Below are 17,527 nucleotides of genomic sequence, written 5' to 3' on the forward strand. Positions count from 1 at the left end.
TCTTTGGTATGTTGTTGGGCTTTAAGCCTCCACTAATAGTTTATCTTAGGCGGCAGTTATCGTGCTTATCACATTTTGGATGATGTATGAATGTCGTGTAATGACTAACGTTCATAGTTCATATTAAAAAAAAAATAATTTGTCTATGATGAGAAGTCAATTGTTGGTGTTCATTTGAAACACTTTAACATCTTAAAACTTAAATATTCCGTGGACAATACCCACCATTCTGTAAATAAGCAAGGAGTACATATACTCGCTTTCTTTATTAGATTCTTATTTAACATAGTCATTGTGTCTCAAGATATTGATCTAGTATTTTAAGAGGAAGACGATATATTCAGTGATTTGACAATACAAAAATAAACAATTGTTCTGCTCATTTTTTTTTTGAGAAACTTTCTTTTTTGGGGAAACGTTCTGCTCATTTAAGTAGATGGAAATGATGGTTTGGTGAAACCAAGATTTCTCTTTCATTGAAGTCAGAATTTGGGCAAAATTTCTTTTCATAGTGACATTTACTAACACCATTATCCCCAATAGTTTCACACTTCTGCCACTGCTGCCGCTGCGCGCCACTGCTGTTGCAGTTGTGTCTACCCACACCACTGCTGCCACCACTCTTTGACCATGGCACCATTCCCACCACCATCATATCATACATTAATCGCCACCACACTATTACCACCATGAGGCCAATACCACCTCCACTACCATGCCACCATTACCACCACCGCGACTGCTGCTCATCCTTTGTTTAGAATTTGGATCATACTGCTAAACTAACGAGCGCACATCTACTACTGTATGTAAAATTGGTTTTAGTTTGCAGTGGCAGAGACCTTAGTCTTCTAAGAAATAACTGTGTCTTTGAATTTGAGCAGGCCAAAAATTTGTACCCAAAATCTCATTGACAACAAAACAAAGAGGAGCTTCTTTTCTCCTCCCCTTCCCTCACCCTCTCTGTCTCTTTAACTCTTACGTTCTATAGCTGGGTGAATACCTAGTACAAGATGACTGGCACCATTGGGGTGCCAAAATTGGAGGATTGGAATTGCTAAAGAGATAAACAACTGCAGGTAGGAGAAAACAAAGCAGTGAACTAAACCACCGTTTCAAACCATCATCACGAAGATTCACCATACAAGCTAAGCGTCAAAACCAGGAAACGATTAAATTCTATTTTAACATGATGAAACATAATGCTATGCTGTTATTGTCTCCTTGGGCTTCTTTTGTTCCTTTCTCTCATAATCATCAATATCTCGATTACTTAGCGAGCATCATTCTAACAAATTCGTCGTAGTTGACCTGCCCATCTCCATCAACATCTGCCTCTCTGATCATTTCATCTACTTCTTCATCAGTCAATTTCTCTCCTAGATTAGTCATAACGTGTCGCAGCTGTTCAATTCAAATAGAACACGGTGTGAGAGAGAGAGAGAGAGGACTAAAATCTATATGTATAATTGCTTTTTTTATGAAGACAGTAGAAACTAGGAATAAGCTTCTTAACCAGTATTCGCGGACCAGAATGAAGAACTGAAACACAACGTATGTATATGAGGCCTACCTCTGCAGCAGATATGAAACCATTTTGATCCTTGTCGAAAACCTTGAAAGCTTCCTTCAGTTCCTCCTCAGAATCAGTGTCCTTCAAGATTAAGATATATGAGGTTTAGATGATGTGTATATGTGCATGAAGGACTGAAATAAGAAAAAAAACATATATATATATATATATCTAAACGTGATCACACTAATTTTCACTAATGTCTAAACTCTAATGCACGTATGCCAAATAAACTTTTTAGTTGGATTATCCTACTCACAGGCTACATGTTAATGCTTTCTCAAAATCCAAAGCACCCATATAGGGACCAGAGGTTTTTTAAAGGGCCAAAATTTCTAGACCCAAAACCTTCACAGATATGGTGGAGACTTCTTTTTTTGCAACTCTTTGTTTTCTTTATTTTCGCCCCTAGGATCTTGTAAATCACTTCCCCCTTCTCTAATTCAAACAAATTATTGAAAAATAATAAAGGGGCCAAAATTCAAAAGGACCATTGACTTATAAAAACTTTATAAGGACCAAACATTGTTGAGGCGAAACTACTTCAAATCTTCGACTTCGATAGGCTCCTGATTGGACTTGAACCAACCAAATCAAGAGCAAGAACAGTTTTTTTTTATGAAGGTCGTGTAAGGAATTAGAATGTACTTCACCTTCATTTTCCTTGCCATCAAATTCAAGAACTCGGGGAAATCAATAGTTCCATTTTGGTCTGCATCAACCTCGTTGATCATGTCTTGAAGTTCAGCTTCAGTTGGGTTCTGTCCCAGAGATCTCATCACAGTACCCAGTTCTTTGGTGGTGATGCAACCTACATTATCATTTTGTATCATGAGACAATCATATAACAAGTATCAGGAAGACGGAGATTCATAATCGTCTTTGGACAAATAACAAGAGAAAACACACATTAAGAGATAAAGATAAGATCATGTGATATATAAAATGAAAACAGCGATTTGGGTAAGCAGGAAATGGTTTATTCCAGGACAATTCCTGAAGATGATGAATACAAAATCATCTTCTTCATGAGAAGGACACTCAGATATACTAATTAAACCGAAGAGCTAATGTCTCACATGAGAAAAATTCAATCATCTCTTAAAGAAAGAAGCCCTAACAACAAATGAACCAAAAATTTGATTTACTAAATGAAGAGGACAAACTCAGGAACAAGAGCCAAAAATTTATCAATTTTCACAAAATCGAAATGACTAATAAAAATAGATCTTCCTAAAGAAGAAGCCCTAACAACAACTAAACTAGTATAACTCCTGCATATTGAATTGAAACTGAATCATGAACCCTAACCTAAACTCAAGATTAAATAACCTAAGAATCTAAGATCATAAACGAAACAACAACATTCCTATCATAAATCATAAGAAAGCGAAGATCTCTAAGCTGGTAATCAGAGGCTTAAAGAAAAATTGAAGTTAAAGATCAAAGTGAAAGAAAAAGAAGTTGTACCATCTCCATCCTTGTCAAATAAACTGAAAGCTTCCTTGAATTCTGAGATCTGATCTTCCGTTAGCTGCTCCGCCATCTCTCTCTCTCTCTCTCTCTCTCTCTCTCTCTCTCTCTCTCTCTCGGTGTCGAGCAAGAAATAAGGTCTGTCTCGACTTGGGAGGGAGAGATGTTTGTTGGTTTCCTTTGGGTTGGAGGAGATGCAAACAAGGGCGTTCTTGGGCCTCCCACACTCTTAGCCCCCCCACCCATTAGGACACTCAAGGACACTCGAACTGGGTTTAATTTGGGTTGGACTTGAACAATACTGACTCCGGCCAGTACCGGAGCAGATGGACAACCATAGGGGTGGGATTTTGGCCCGTCGCCCGGTACCCGTCCACGTCTGCCCGCATCTGAAGGGTCTGTGGACGTTCGGTGACCGAGTCGGTCAAAACCCGTCCGAACGATAGATGTTTAGTGGACGTTCGGTGACCGGTGTACCGCTCGAGTTCTTCCATTTAGGTTGTCCTTTTACATGTCCGTAATACCCGCCCATAATCAATATGAAACATTAAATTTTTAGAGTAAGATGGTAGTGTTACATTAGATTAAGTTATGACATATAACCCTCGAAATCAGAAGAAGTCCAACCCTTTTTCTTTCTTCTTCTTTTCGACTCTCTTCGACTCATGTCTCTTTTGGTTCTCAACGGTGAAATCCTAACCCTTAATCATAATTGATGATTTCTTCTCTTTTGATTTTTCTCTGAGAAACTTCTTTCTAATTGACGATCCTTTATCTCGGTGTTTTTAATTTCGTTGTTATTGTTCACTAAGTTAATGAACTTGGTGACTTTTATTTTTATACAAATTACGATGTATACCCAGTTTCCCCTACCGGTTCCGGCATGTCCGGGCAGTCCGACTAAAAAAACGGACATGGACAGACATTTTTACATAGAAAACCCGAAATGTCTGTATGTTTTGTCTGGTTGCCGAACGGACAAATTTGAGTTGTGTCCGTTCCTCCCGAACCGAATGGGTAGTTGTCTGTGGACTGCCCGTACCGTTTCCAATCCCTAGAATACCATTACATTTAGAGTTAATTCCTCTTTGGTCCCGTATCTTATCAAATCGTCATTTTAGCCTCCAGATTAGGGTTGGGAATCGGGGTTATACGGACACCCATGAATAGTAAAGCAATCGAGTCATGTTGGGCGGGTAAGTTCTTCTGTGGCATTTGAGGTATTCTTCAAAATCAAACGTATTTCTTGTAAATCTCTCATACTCAAAGTTTGTCTATGTCCACGAAAAAAATTAGACTCGTCGATCATCCAGCGTTTGGACACCACAGTTTTAGACCAAATATTAATTGTAAATACAAAGAAGGTGCAAATGAACCCATAGAAATTGATTTATACTTACGGCTAATTTGCTTTCATGTGTATTTTTAATTTGTTTTTTAATTGGTCGTTAATCATCTTTTATAATTTTTTATAGACCACTTTGAGAATATGATAAATTTTAATTAAGAAAAACGAGAAACAAAAGTTTTAGTGTGAATTGAGTTTTAACATGAAGGTGCCTATTGTTTGGGCCAAAATCTGTTATCGAGAACGCCCCTAAATATCAACGATTAATGAACCTACGTGTTAACCAAGCCCATAAACTAAATGAAGAATGGGCCCAACCCGCTCATATTCGAGCATCCGAAGTGACGAGAAAATGCACATATATCAGACAAAGAGGTCAGCTTTGGAAAAAGATGTCAACTTGTGACAAAGAGGTCAGTCGTTATCTCCTGAGTGGGAAGACCGTTCGCATCCTGTAATGTGATTCCCTCTTCCGTCAATATATCCCTTGGAGGCGTTGCCGCTATCCATAATCAAGATGACAGCTGACGGAATAAATATGTAGAATCCTCTCTCCCGCCAACATATCCTTTGGGAAGCGGTACCAGCATTCAAGACGCCAACTGATCAAAGGATATCGCCAAGATATCTGTTGAAGGGTGTTACCGTTATCGTATTTAAAAGGACGGCTCCGTATATTCAAAATGATAGTTGACCACAAGATGACAGCCGACCAAAGGACACTATAGGAAAGCAACTTACCACACATCCCATTCTTTACTCAACAACATACAATTATTGTACTTTCTCTCTCATACAATTACTATCTACCTCTCTCATGTCCATTGAAGAGGACGCCTAACTTTCTCTTTCATACATACAAAGGAAGATCGACCTTACTTTCTTACTCATTCATACATGGCGACCTTACCTCCTCTACGGTGAAGGACGACCTAACTTATTTTTCATACATACGATGGGGGGTGACCTCACTTTCTTACTTATTTGTACACGACACCTTACCTCCTCTAAATAGGAGGATGACCGAACTTCCTCTCTCATACAGACCAAGAGGGTAACTTTACTCTCAAACATATTTGTTGCTAATTAAGTGTCGCTTTTTTTTGTCAGTAGATGTGTCCCTAAAGTCAACAGATGTGTCGCTAATGAGTGCATACATTTAAGGTTGTGTTTGTTGTTTGTTTTTTGTCTGAATCTGAATTGGCTGAATAGTTTTACGAGTTAGCATGTGTTGCTTTTTCATCTGAAATATTAAATCTGAATTGAATTTTTTACATTTATACTGTTATAGTAAATGAACAATTCCTTACATAAAATTCAAATCCTTTTTCCAAAAGTTTACACTAATAACAAGTTTCTTTTCTTATAGTAAATGAATAATTCCTTAGAACATTCAGAAACATCACATCAAATTGCAACAAATAAACGCTAAAACAAGCTAAGACCGACTAATCAGGAGCGCTCAAGACAGCTCAAGACATCACCCGCTTTAGATTGGCTCAATATGGCTCATTGAATCTGCTACTGTAGAAGCCAATTCCAAAACACATAAGTCTGAATTACATCTATACCTCCAACTTTTGCTTTCTGTATCAGATAAGGCCACATCTGCAACAAACCTTATACTCAATAATATAATCCACAAACTAGTACAAACTCAATACCCATCTGCAACAAACCCAATAAACACAAACTAATATATTGAGGATCCTGCTTTTACTAATGCATCATGCATTGATGGTAACTTTAAATATGTGAAAATATATACCTGCTCAATTTCAGTGAATTGTCAATATGAGCCATAAGACATAACAGCTGTAATAGATGAAAAACATAAATACAAAAACAAACAACATGAACAATGTCTTTTTGGCTCCTAACAAGTTATACATTATTTCCCCCGAATGTTGAAAACGGTCTTGGAGGAACCGATTTCGGCAATTATGAATGATCGTCATTAAAAATATTCTCATTTTCTCTTCGACTTCAATATGTTTACTATTTCCAAGTAAACCTTTAACTCTAAACTGATTGCACAATGCCTTAAAAGAATTGTTATCCATTCTGATTAGACGGAACAAACATGTAGAAGAACCCTCCAATAATTCTTTTATATAAGTCTTTCCTGTTAGACTTGACTTACACAATCTCTGGCGTACACGCTTAGAATATTTACAGTTCCGAAGTAAAGAAAGATGGGTATCAACTTAGCTATCAAAGTCTTTATTATATGTTCCTTCTACCTAAAAACATGTTATAAAAGATGCAAGATATTAAACACATCAAAATCCAAGATATTGAGCACATCATAATCCAAGATATTAAACATATCATAATACAAAATAATAGATCCATTATATTCCAAAATGTCACACCATTAAAATCCAAGATATCAAACACATTCACATTAAAGTTTTATATCATAATCCAAAAAGTATATGTGGGAATTAAAAAGGAGTTAGCCTGGATAATTCAAATGTGGCTAGCTAAGATAGTTCAAAAACAGATGGTAGGAAAATAAAAACATATTATTTTCCTAAGAGACTCTTGATAAAAGAAATTTGATATCCGACGTTTGGTGCATTGACAAACAACTTTTGCCAACCGACAAGTTCTGATGCTTTCAACACAACTTATACCACCTCATCATAAGAAATATGACCAGCATCCCTTAAAGCATCAAGTGCATTCATAAACTCGGAATCTGCAAGACTTTCTTTCTTTTCTAAGTTATTTTGGTGTCGTTCCATTGCATTTTGTTTGCGCTAGAGATGTTTATCAATGACTTCAACAAGGTGATCAACCTTATCATCCATTAAATCAATTGAAGACGAAGAATTTGCCTTTTTACCTTATCTCGCCCCTTTGCTTCTTTGGCCAGTCAAAAGTATTTGTTTCTTCATTATACCCGTGTCCAGTCCTAGATATTAATGCATTCCAGGTCATGTATTGTTTCTTAAGGTAGTCCCTACAATTCCTTACTTTTTTTGTGGCATAGGACACTTGTACTTTTTTGAATGCTTGTTTCCAATCTTTTCCCATGAAGAAACTCGTAATGAAGATCCCACATTGCCTCCATTGTTCGTTTCTTCTATACAACACATGATAAAATCATTTCTGAACTCAGGAGTATTTCTAAATGTTATTTTTCCCATGCTTAATCCATCATTGTTAGAGATTTCTTCTACGACGCTCTTTTCTGCAGTAGCACTTCCTCCCGTTGTCGAGAATTGGTCGAATTCCATACCCAAATTAGTAAAAAAAAATCTATGGTTCATAATGCTTTATGGTTCGTCAAGATTTCATGCAAACTATCCATATTGGTTAACATCATTCACATATTTAAAGTTCTTCTAGCATTCCAAAAGAAGTCGTCACATCAAATCGAAAATATCAAGATTTTATCTCTAAGATTATCGAACATTAACTAACATTCAATCGAATCAATCACCGCCATTAAAATAGGTAGATAAGATAAAATAGGTATTGCAGAACATACAATCCACACCAAATAACTTAGGATTGTGATTGATCATATAGTTTTAATGAATCCTATAAAAGAAAAACCTAAAAGATACAGTTATTGATCAATCGAATCAATCACCCAACCCTTAGCAATTATAGTTATTATCTTCAATTTAGACACCTAGACCCCCAAGCACAAAGGGTAGGGGTTTTGTTCCTTAAGAAGACTCCATGAGGCCACCCAAAATGACTCGAACTTACAAAGCTTGAGTTCGCACCTATAACCCAGGTCTTGAATACTCTACGAAGTAACTTGGGACAATTAAATCTCAAAGCTGCACCATAATTGTAGGGGTGTATATTGAATAAAAATACAAAGAAGATACTAGCATGAACTTACCACTGAGAAAACCAATTAATTCGGGATCAAACGAACAAAAATATCAAAAACCAAGCAACAAAATCACAAAAAACTACAAATTGTAACACAATTAGGAGAATTTCATACTTAATACTTAACAAAATCACAGAAAGCTACAAATTGTAACACATTTAAAAAAAGTACATCAATCAAATGCATATATAGTCATATTTATCTTCAAACAACAGCAAAAGAAGCTTCTCTATAACCAACTAAGCAAACAACAACTCTTGAAATAAATACATCAATAAAAAACTAGGGTTTTATAAATGGATCAATGATAATCTGCTTTTGTGAGTAAGGTCCTATCTGGTTATAATTTGAGCTCTACGTGCACTCAGTTGCAGGAAGTTTAATGTAGTATGAATAGTAGAGAGATGAGAAATATTTGAACCATTGCCTCGTTTTCCACCGTTAATGGAAGAGAGAGCTTGTGAAACCCTGGCAAAGAGAGAAGGAGAACGAATTGTTGAACCCCACCTTGATCTTTCGGCGTAGAGTTTTCTAAACCCTAGATTTCTGAGTAAAATGTGAGAGGAGAACAAGCCGAGAAGAAAGGTCCCTAGAATTTTGTAAAGAAACTCAACTCATTTTGAGTTTTAGATAGGGGTAATTTCGAGATTTAACATATTTCATATTTATTCCCACTCTTTTCAGACTTGTCTTGAAGTCTAAAAAGGTGGCCTCTATTCAGCCTATTCAGATTTCCAACCCATTCAACCAACTTTCTAGATTTGGTTAAAAAAGAAAAACAAACATCTGAAATCTGAATTTTGGTCCAATTCAGATTTCAGATATGAAAATTTTAAAAAACAAACACAACCTAAGAAGAACATTTGATAGATTTTTCAAGGAGTTTCATAAGAAGGAAGTTTGATCCATTCGCATTAAGTTAGAGGTTAGTGTACCTTCAAGTCGACTGCTTTCTTATTCGAAGTATCATTGAATCAAAAGGTTAATCGTTGCATCCTGGGAGACAAATGTCAGTAAATGTGTGGTACTATACAGGGCGTCAATTATCTTAAGGAAAGATGAATACCTCGCCTTGATTAAAAAATTATGAGTTATTTTTAGAATTGGCCTCCAAAAGTGTGACCGGATTCCTGCGTGGCCCCCTAAAGTATGAGAAGTGCCGAGATCACCCCTTTGTGTGGTTTTTTATGCATTCACCAAACTGTTAGGTTTTAACTTTTCAAGATTGCCCTTTCGTCTTTTTTTTCTCTTATTTTGGGTTTAATCCCTAATAATTACCTATTTTCACTTACTTTCGATCTTCATCGTCTTCTTATCGTCCGATTTTTTTTCTTTTTAGTTTATATGATCTCTTAATCAAATGCATTCTGATTTTTCAAATTAGAATTGTATTGATTTTAAAGTATAAATCAGAAAACACAGGAGGAATATAATTTCCCTTTCCAATCTTAAATCGATAGAGAGATTCAACTACGAATCATCTGTTCTGAATAACGACCACTACTGGTTAGAAATATGAAAAATATTGAATTATTCTCTTTCTTAGGCTTCTTCCATTTGGAACAAAAGTGTTTTTGATTGATTTACAACCAAAATCAAAGTAGTAACTAGTTTCATCAGTAACTCGGTTAAGGGACTCGTTGAGTCAACTCGTTGAATCGGTACACCGATAACAACAACATCATCTCACCACTTTCTCTCTCCTGGCGACCAAAGAGTGTACGTATTTGACTATTTTACCTCTCTTGACGGCCAAAGAGTTACACAACCATACACTTCATCATATTACGTTATCTTCCAGTACAAAAAATATGGTCATTACGGACACACGATTCCATTGGTAGATTTATACAGATTATCTCCACCATCCTATCTAAATATACTATATGAAAAATTTTAAATGTCCTGAAATGTTCGCATTATGCGTTCGGGACATTTAAAATGTCCAAAAATGTCCATGTTATTAGTTTTGAGACACCATTTTCGAATACATTTAAGAACATTTTGTCGCAGAGACATTTGGGATATTTTTGTGAAGGATTTTGGTGAATTTGGCCCACATATGTCCCAGCCAAAAAGAAGAAACACTTGGTTGGGGACATTTCCAGTGAGGATCCTCGTGGAGTCGTTAGGGCAAGAGTGGGCGACTTCCACCTGAAAGTCGAATTCTAGTGGAATCGTTTTAGGTAAGTTTTGATCTATACTTTTCCAGTCTTCTTCTTCTCACAAAAACAATCTTCATCTCCTTTTTTTTGTCATTATAGTTCTCATTCTTCTTTGGCTTTAGGACAAGAAGGGGTTTAGTTCTTCACCATTGTCATCATACTTTTTCTAGTTCAAAATTCTACAAGTAATTAATTTATTCTAATATTTTGATCTATTTGTTTGAATTACCCATGCTATGATTTTAATCCATTAGTGATTGATATTTATATTTGAAAGATTTTTGTCTTTCATTCAATTCTTTTTTCCATCAAGTGAGAGATTGTGTGTTTGGAAGTATGAGTTGCTTATTGAAAATTATAATTTGAACATTAAAAAGAATTTGTGAGAAAAAAAAGAACACTTGTGCAAGATTACTATTAATGCTTTTCTTTCACTAAACTAATAAGTAGATATGACTTGAAGGACACTACCACAACCAGTGAACAAAAAGGAGTTCCTACTACTATTACCTCTCCCTCTCACAATGATGCCACTTAATTGAATATTCTTACGAGTTAATCCTACCACGACTAGTTGGTAGTAAACAGTGAAGAAATTTTGCCCTACACCCAAAAGTTCATTTTGACAATCTCAAATAAGTCATAAATGAATCGGACTAGAAGTTTGAATGGGATCATTTCAATGTCTGATTTTGTGTGACTTGTCTAAATTGCTTTTCCGACTTGATAGTAGGTCAATTTGGGTACTTTGCATGCTTTGGGTGATTGTCAAGCATCTTATATGTTTTTTCATATAAGGAACCATGGTAAATTAGAATTCAAAATAACGTTGATGAAAGACTTTTACCAATTGTTGATTATTTAGTTGGTGACGTGTTTAGCATTGATGTGTTTCCTGCAAAATATAAATAGCATTTGTCATGAAGTTAGAGATCAAATTAATCTTATATAGCACTGATAGTTATAGCATTGATGTGTTTCCTTCAAAATATAACATAAAAACTTTATATTATTGATTGTGCCGAAAGTATGTAGTAGTTGTGATATAAAGTAACGTTAAGTATTTCTTTTTCTTACACATACGTAGTACCTACCATAAAATAGATACTTCCAATCAAAAGAAAGTAACCAAAGAGAAAGTCACATATAAAACTTGGACGAAGGAAGATACCAATGTTTTATTGAAGCTTCTAATAGATGTTGCGGGTTACAATTGGCGGGATAGAAGTTGATCTTTTAACAAACAGTTAGTCGAGACAAGGATCTTACCATCATTAAATGCTCAACTTAATTGCACCATATCATATGTGGAATATCAAAGTCGTTTCAAATATATTTAGAGGAGATATAAAGATTAACAAGAGCTATTAAAATATAGCTCCGACTTTGGATATGACTCAACAAGTAAGAAGTTCACAGTCAATGAAGAAATATGGAATAACTATTTGAAGGTTTGTATATGTCTATTTATTTGAATATTCTCATTCTTTATGTTCGGTATCCACACTAATAAATATTTTTTGTTATTTTCTAGTCTCATCCAAACCATAGATGGATGAAAGAGGCATGTGATGACAATGAACATATATGCACCGTGGTCGGAAATAAAAATGCTAGTGGAAAATGATCAATTGGTTTGAACTTTGAAGAGAATGATGAAAGAACCTATCAAGATAGCCAAAGTACACATGGAGGTTCAACATCGGGTGATTGTGAATTTGATGATGAGGGTAACTTTTTTATATATGATAATGCTTCTTCGTTCTAGGAAGAGAATGAACCTCCGCAAGTACCCTTGCCAACAACTTCTGATATCCATGTGAGCCTACAATTTCAAACATTCCTACTACACAGACTCGAAAAAGGGCAAGGAAAGATGTTGAAGAAAGTAGTCGTATGAAAACAAATGTTGAAAATTTATTAAGCTGAGTGATATCGGTTGCAACTAATCGTCTAATCTTGAGGCAATACGTGGCCTCATGGAAGAAAAGACTGGAAAAAGTTAGGAAAGTAAAATAGAAAGAAACTATTTTTTTGGATGTTATAATGAAAATGTCTGACTTATCTACGGATGATATGTTTAAGTTAGTAGAGTTGCTTGACAATAAGGAGAAACAGGAGATGTTCAAACTTTTAACATCAGACGAAAGAAAGAGTTGGATTTCTGCAAAGCTCCATTAGTAGAAAGTGTTTTTAAATGCTTTGGTTTTTGTCATGGTGACATTTTTTCTAGAATGATGTTGAAAGTTGTTAACATGTTATATGAAACTTCTGTTTGAATCTTTTGGTAAACACTATTTACATGATCTTTTTTTTTTAAAGTAACTTATATGTTTATATTTGTAAGTTGTTAAAAGGATTGAACATCTTTTTGTTATGTATGTAAATGAAAGCTTGGTTAATGCATTATCACGTTATAGTATATTTTTGCTAACTTATGTGAATCTTTTTGTCAGACCTAGTGAAGATAACAATGATGAAAACAGTGACGATAGTGATAATGATAGTGATGATGAATCGAGAGAAGAAGAAGAAGAATTTTACGAAAGTGTAGATATCGTATTGCTGGAGCTTATTTTGTAATGTGTGTTGCGACCAAAGTAATAGATATGTCACACTTCATCAGCAAATTGAATATCCTTTATCTCAACGTGCTATTACTAGATTCAGACATGAGTTTATACAAAGTATTAAATGATGACAAAGAAAACTTTCGACGAATGTATAGGATGTGTCCTGATGCATTTCGAAGATTATGCAGCATCATTAGAGAGAAAACACCACTACAAGATACAAGATATGTTTGTGTGGAATAAATGCTTGCAACATATTCCTACTTATTGTTGGTCAAAATTCACGATATTGTAAGATACATGAGACATTTGGTCGATCCCGTCGGCCAGTTAGTAATAATTTTCATCGAATATTAGCAACCTTAAACACTATTGCACCACAAATGATGGCCAAACCTGCAACAACAACCCATGCCCAAATAAAGGATAATACTAGATATTACTCATATTTTAAGGTATGCAAACATCTTTTATAATTTTGTTTTACTTGCTTAACTTAGTTGTGAATATGTTTAGATACAATTTTTAATTTTTAATATTTTTATTTAGGACTGTATCAGAGCCATGGATGGAACACATATACTAGCTATGGTATTAGAACGTGAGCAATGTGTTTATCGTAACTGCCATGGCATAACTTCGCATAATGCATTAGCAGTTTGTAACTTTGATTTGGAGTTTATATATGTACTTTGCGGATGGGAAGGATTTTCTCATGATTCAAAAGTGTTAAATGATGCTTTTACAAGAAATTGATTAAAAGTTCCACAAGGTAACTATTACTTTTATGTTTATTACATCTATAACAACTTATACTGTGCGTCTAAGATTTTATTTTGTTAGGTAAATGTGACGCCCCGTGTCCCAAAATAGACACGACCACGCCCCGGCAATTCACAGACGAGACTAAAATCCGGCAGAGTCTCCTCTGTAAATCGAACCGGTCGCACCTGCAAAACCTGTCATGCAAACCATACATTCGCATAAACAAGAATAAACTATTAAGCGGAAGCTAAACAAACTCAACTCAGTTTCGGGTCGAAACCCGAACCACAAAAAGAACTATAAAAGCCTCTTACACAACGATACAACCTATAAACAACTCTAAGTGTTATATATATACATTTTAGAGTTTGGTTTCTGCAATAAATACATAACTTGGAAATAACGAAAAACCATATAAGCAAAAAACTAAAGAAAACGACGCAACACCTCTAGCCTCGTTAGACAAGATCACTGGCTGGAATACAACTCCGCCTCGAGGCTACAACCAAGCACCTGCACACTAACAACTAGTAGGGGGTCAGAATACTCACCGACACGAGTTATTCTGGTAGAAGACCAATCCAAAACCCATCACGTTTTCAAAAGTTCATTTAATAAGTTGTAAACATCATGACAAATCGAGTTATCAAACCAGTTACCATATATACTATATACAAAACCATTTTCCTTAATCTAGCAAGCAATAGCAGTGATTAGCTGCCCACCCATGGTGCGCTCCCAATAAGAGGAGAGTACCTCAGGAGAACCTAGAGTGCGTTAGATAGTACCAGCCCATTTATGGCACTAGCTAATGCACTACGTCTCCTCGAGAAAGAGACTTACCCCTAGCCGGTAAGTCCCTCTCCCACTAAGGGACTCCGCAATCATTGAAGAGTTTACCTCATGATACATATATACCTTAAGTATCTAAATAAGTTTTTGATCACCGAGTTTGAATAAGAGAGCCGTCCCCCAATACCCATGGAAGGACCTGAACCTCATTCTCTTCGGTACCCTGTCATGCATCTAATGCGATCTTTTAAAATCAGTTTCATTTACATTCGTATCTCAAAACCAATATTCATTATCTTATCAAACACGGAAGTGGAACAACCAAGAGTCATATCGCCACAAAGCAGAGGGATTCCCAATCAATGTCACCTCCCAGGCGAGCGGTCAGGGTGTACGGCCCTGAGCCTCGAGCTGGAGGCACGAGCACCAATGGCCAGCAAGTGAAGCACTCTACTCCCACAGGTCTCATGACTAGTGTCGCCCACCTCACCGGTCTCACACGGATCACAACCGTGTCCACATGTCACCTACCCTCACTGGCTACGTGCCCGTAGGTTGACATAATACGCAGTCGGGTACATACAAGAAAATCCCAGTAGTTCACAATCATCGTAAAATCAGTTCGAAAACATTTCTCATATCGCATCAAAACATTTCAAGCATATTTCAGTTCATCACATAAATCGAGTTTCATGCTACCTAAACTCTAGTTATAATGGCGCATATATAACTGTATAATCTAGCATATTCATTATCTATAAAACCATGCTGGATAAAGGATTCAGAACCCCTACCTGGCGGTACTTCTGCTCCGCCGAAACCGTAGCATCATCGTCAACGATAAGCTCCGGCTCCCCCCTCTACCAATCCATAAATAAAAGAGATAAACATTAGGTTCTTCGATAAGAACCTTCATACGACAAAAACAATAATTAAAAGAAAACGATGAAATCTTTAAAACAATAGCAAAACCGCTAACTCACGAAGACTTCAACTATAACCGAATATCGATTCATCTTCTAACTTCATAACCATGCCCAATCGGGGTCGATCAATCACTGTTTGAACTGACTTATAACCTTAACATTTAGTCATTAGATGTATTCCCCAAAATCCAAGTGAATCGCCTTTGAAGTTTGCAAAAATACAAACAACAAAGCAGAATTTTTCCTAACTGCGCACTGTTCGGTAAAACAGTCATAATTCTTTCGTCCGATATCGAAATGACTTGTACCATACCTTTTCGGAAAGCTAACAACCTAAGCTACGACTTTCGTGTTTTATGAAAGTACACACGAGCAACATATCAATCCTAGATTGGCTCGGACAGTAGGTTTAATTCAGTCCCTCGAGTTGTCGTTCGATCGATAACCTATATCACATAATCTCTCTAAAGTTTCTTTTATATCAAAATTGTATAATTCTCAACTAGATAAACCCTAAAACAACATGAATCATCAAAATCCCCAATTTTAATAAACCTTAAACCCTAGAATTAAGAATTTTGACATCAAAACATCTAATTCATTGGTTTCTTACCTTGATTCGATTGAATTCTAGTTAGGATAGCTTTCCCTTGATCAATCCTTCAGAAACTTCTACAAATTCGAAGCAACAAGACTCCATTAAAATCAAACAAAGCTAAAATTCTGTCTAGAGAGAGAAATAGGATCTTACTTACCAAAATTCCACAAACCCTAGCTTGAATCAACTCATTGAAGTTGAATTCAACAAAAAATCAGATTTCCCCTTGAAATCTCCATAGAAATCGAATTTTCTTTCACCCAAACCCTAACCCTCAATTTCTGTCGAGCAAAAGAGGGATAAAAAGTATGAGGGAGAATTACTCAAACCCCCCAACTCTGATAATGCCTTTACTGAAACCCCCCACTTTAATTAGTAATTACTGAAACCCCCCAACTCCGTTTGATTTAACGGTATTGTGCCGTTAGAGAGAGTGAAATGTCCAAAAGACCATTTACTAAAACCGGAGTTGGGGGGTTTCAGTAATTACTAATTAAAGTGGGGGGTTTCAGTAAAGGCATTATCAGAATTGGGGGGTTTCAGTAATTCTCCCTTACTTCAAAAACCATTCTCTCTTTCTTTCTTCATTACCCCACCAACATCAACCAACACGTATTCATCTTTTTCTTTTTCTTCTTTGTTTTATTTTCCTATGTTTATGGTTGTTTTAACTTTCATAATTCACCCATTTTTCTTTGTCTGTCTTAGTAATACAATTACAACTACATCCTATTAGTGATACTTTAGTGATACTTTAACGACACTTAAGTGATTAGGAACATCATATTACTAACCGAGAGAAAGTAGTCTGAACCGAATAATGTGATACTGTTAATTTTGTTAATGTGCACTTCATGTCGTTGGATATGTCTGAAATTTGCTATTTGTCTGAAGTTTACAACTACTAGTGATTTGGTTTAGCTAAAAGCTTCGTGACGACATACATTATGAGCTCGAGATGGTAGGGGTGAAGTTTGTAGGGTGGTTTCATGGGTTTAAATAGAAAAAATAAGGCTCAAAAAGGTGTAAAACGGTAAAAAAACGGCCATAATTTTTTGTCATCTTGGCCATCCATTTTGAGCTTCTCCATTCATTTCAAATAGTTGGGGGGTTTCAGTAATTACTAATAAAAGTGGGGGGTTTCAGTAAACGAATTATCAGAAGTGGGGGTAAAACGTAAGAGGGCAAGAAAGTAATATTTAAAATATAAAAGTTAAATCAAACGGAGTTGGGGGGTTTCAGTAATTACTAATTAAAGTGGGGGGTTTCAGTAAAGGCATTATCAGAGTTGGGGGGTTTCAGTAATTCGTCTGATTTTTCTTCTCTTATCCATTCCCAGGGATTTACAGTTAGGTCCCTGTTTTTGTCCCGGTTGCAAAATACCCCCTAAATTGTCCTCTTTGCTGATTTGGTCCCTCTTTCGACTTGACCTAAATGTCAAATAGTCCCTAAACC

At 35.9% G+C, this 17,527-nt stretch overlaps 1 protein-coding gene and 1 long non-coding RNA gene across 2 annotated transcripts; both read right to left on the reverse strand.

Annotated features, from left to right (window-relative positions):
- Positions 1-1,098: 1,098 nt before the first annotated feature.
- LOC147548329 (calmodulin-like) lies at positions 1,099-3,343 on the reverse strand. Its single transcript, XM_086667125.1, has 4 exons — positions 3,044-3,343; positions 2,227-2,384; positions 1,574-1,654; positions 1,099-1,404 (listed from the first exon to the last, which is right to left on the reverse strand). Exons 1-4 carry the CDS (start codon positions 3,117-3,119, stop codon positions 1,270-1,272), a joined length of 450 nt encoding a protein of 149 aa, XP_086523251.1. The 5' UTR covers positions 3,120-3,343; the 3' UTR covers positions 1,099-1,269.
- A 10,675-nt stretch (positions 3,344-14,018) lies between these two features.
- On the reverse strand, positions 14,019-16,369 carry LOC147548330 (uncharacterized). The gene is made up of 4 exons (XR_015238489.1): positions 16,230-16,369; positions 16,088-16,146; positions 15,343-15,408; positions 14,019-14,283 (listed from the first exon to the last, which is right to left on the reverse strand). It is a non-coding gene; the product is annotated as an uncharacterized LOC147548330 (long non-coding RNA).
- Positions 16,370-17,527: the final 1,158 nt, after the last annotated feature.

This window comes from Eschscholzia californica, unplaced genomic scaffold (genome assembly GCF_041429995.1).
Source record: "Eschscholzia californica isolate CP2 unplaced genomic scaffold, dmEscCali1.0.p SCAF_3, whole genome shotgun sequence".
NCBI lineage: Eukaryota > Viridiplantae > Streptophyta > Magnoliopsida > Ranunculales > Papaveraceae > Eschscholzia > Eschscholzia californica.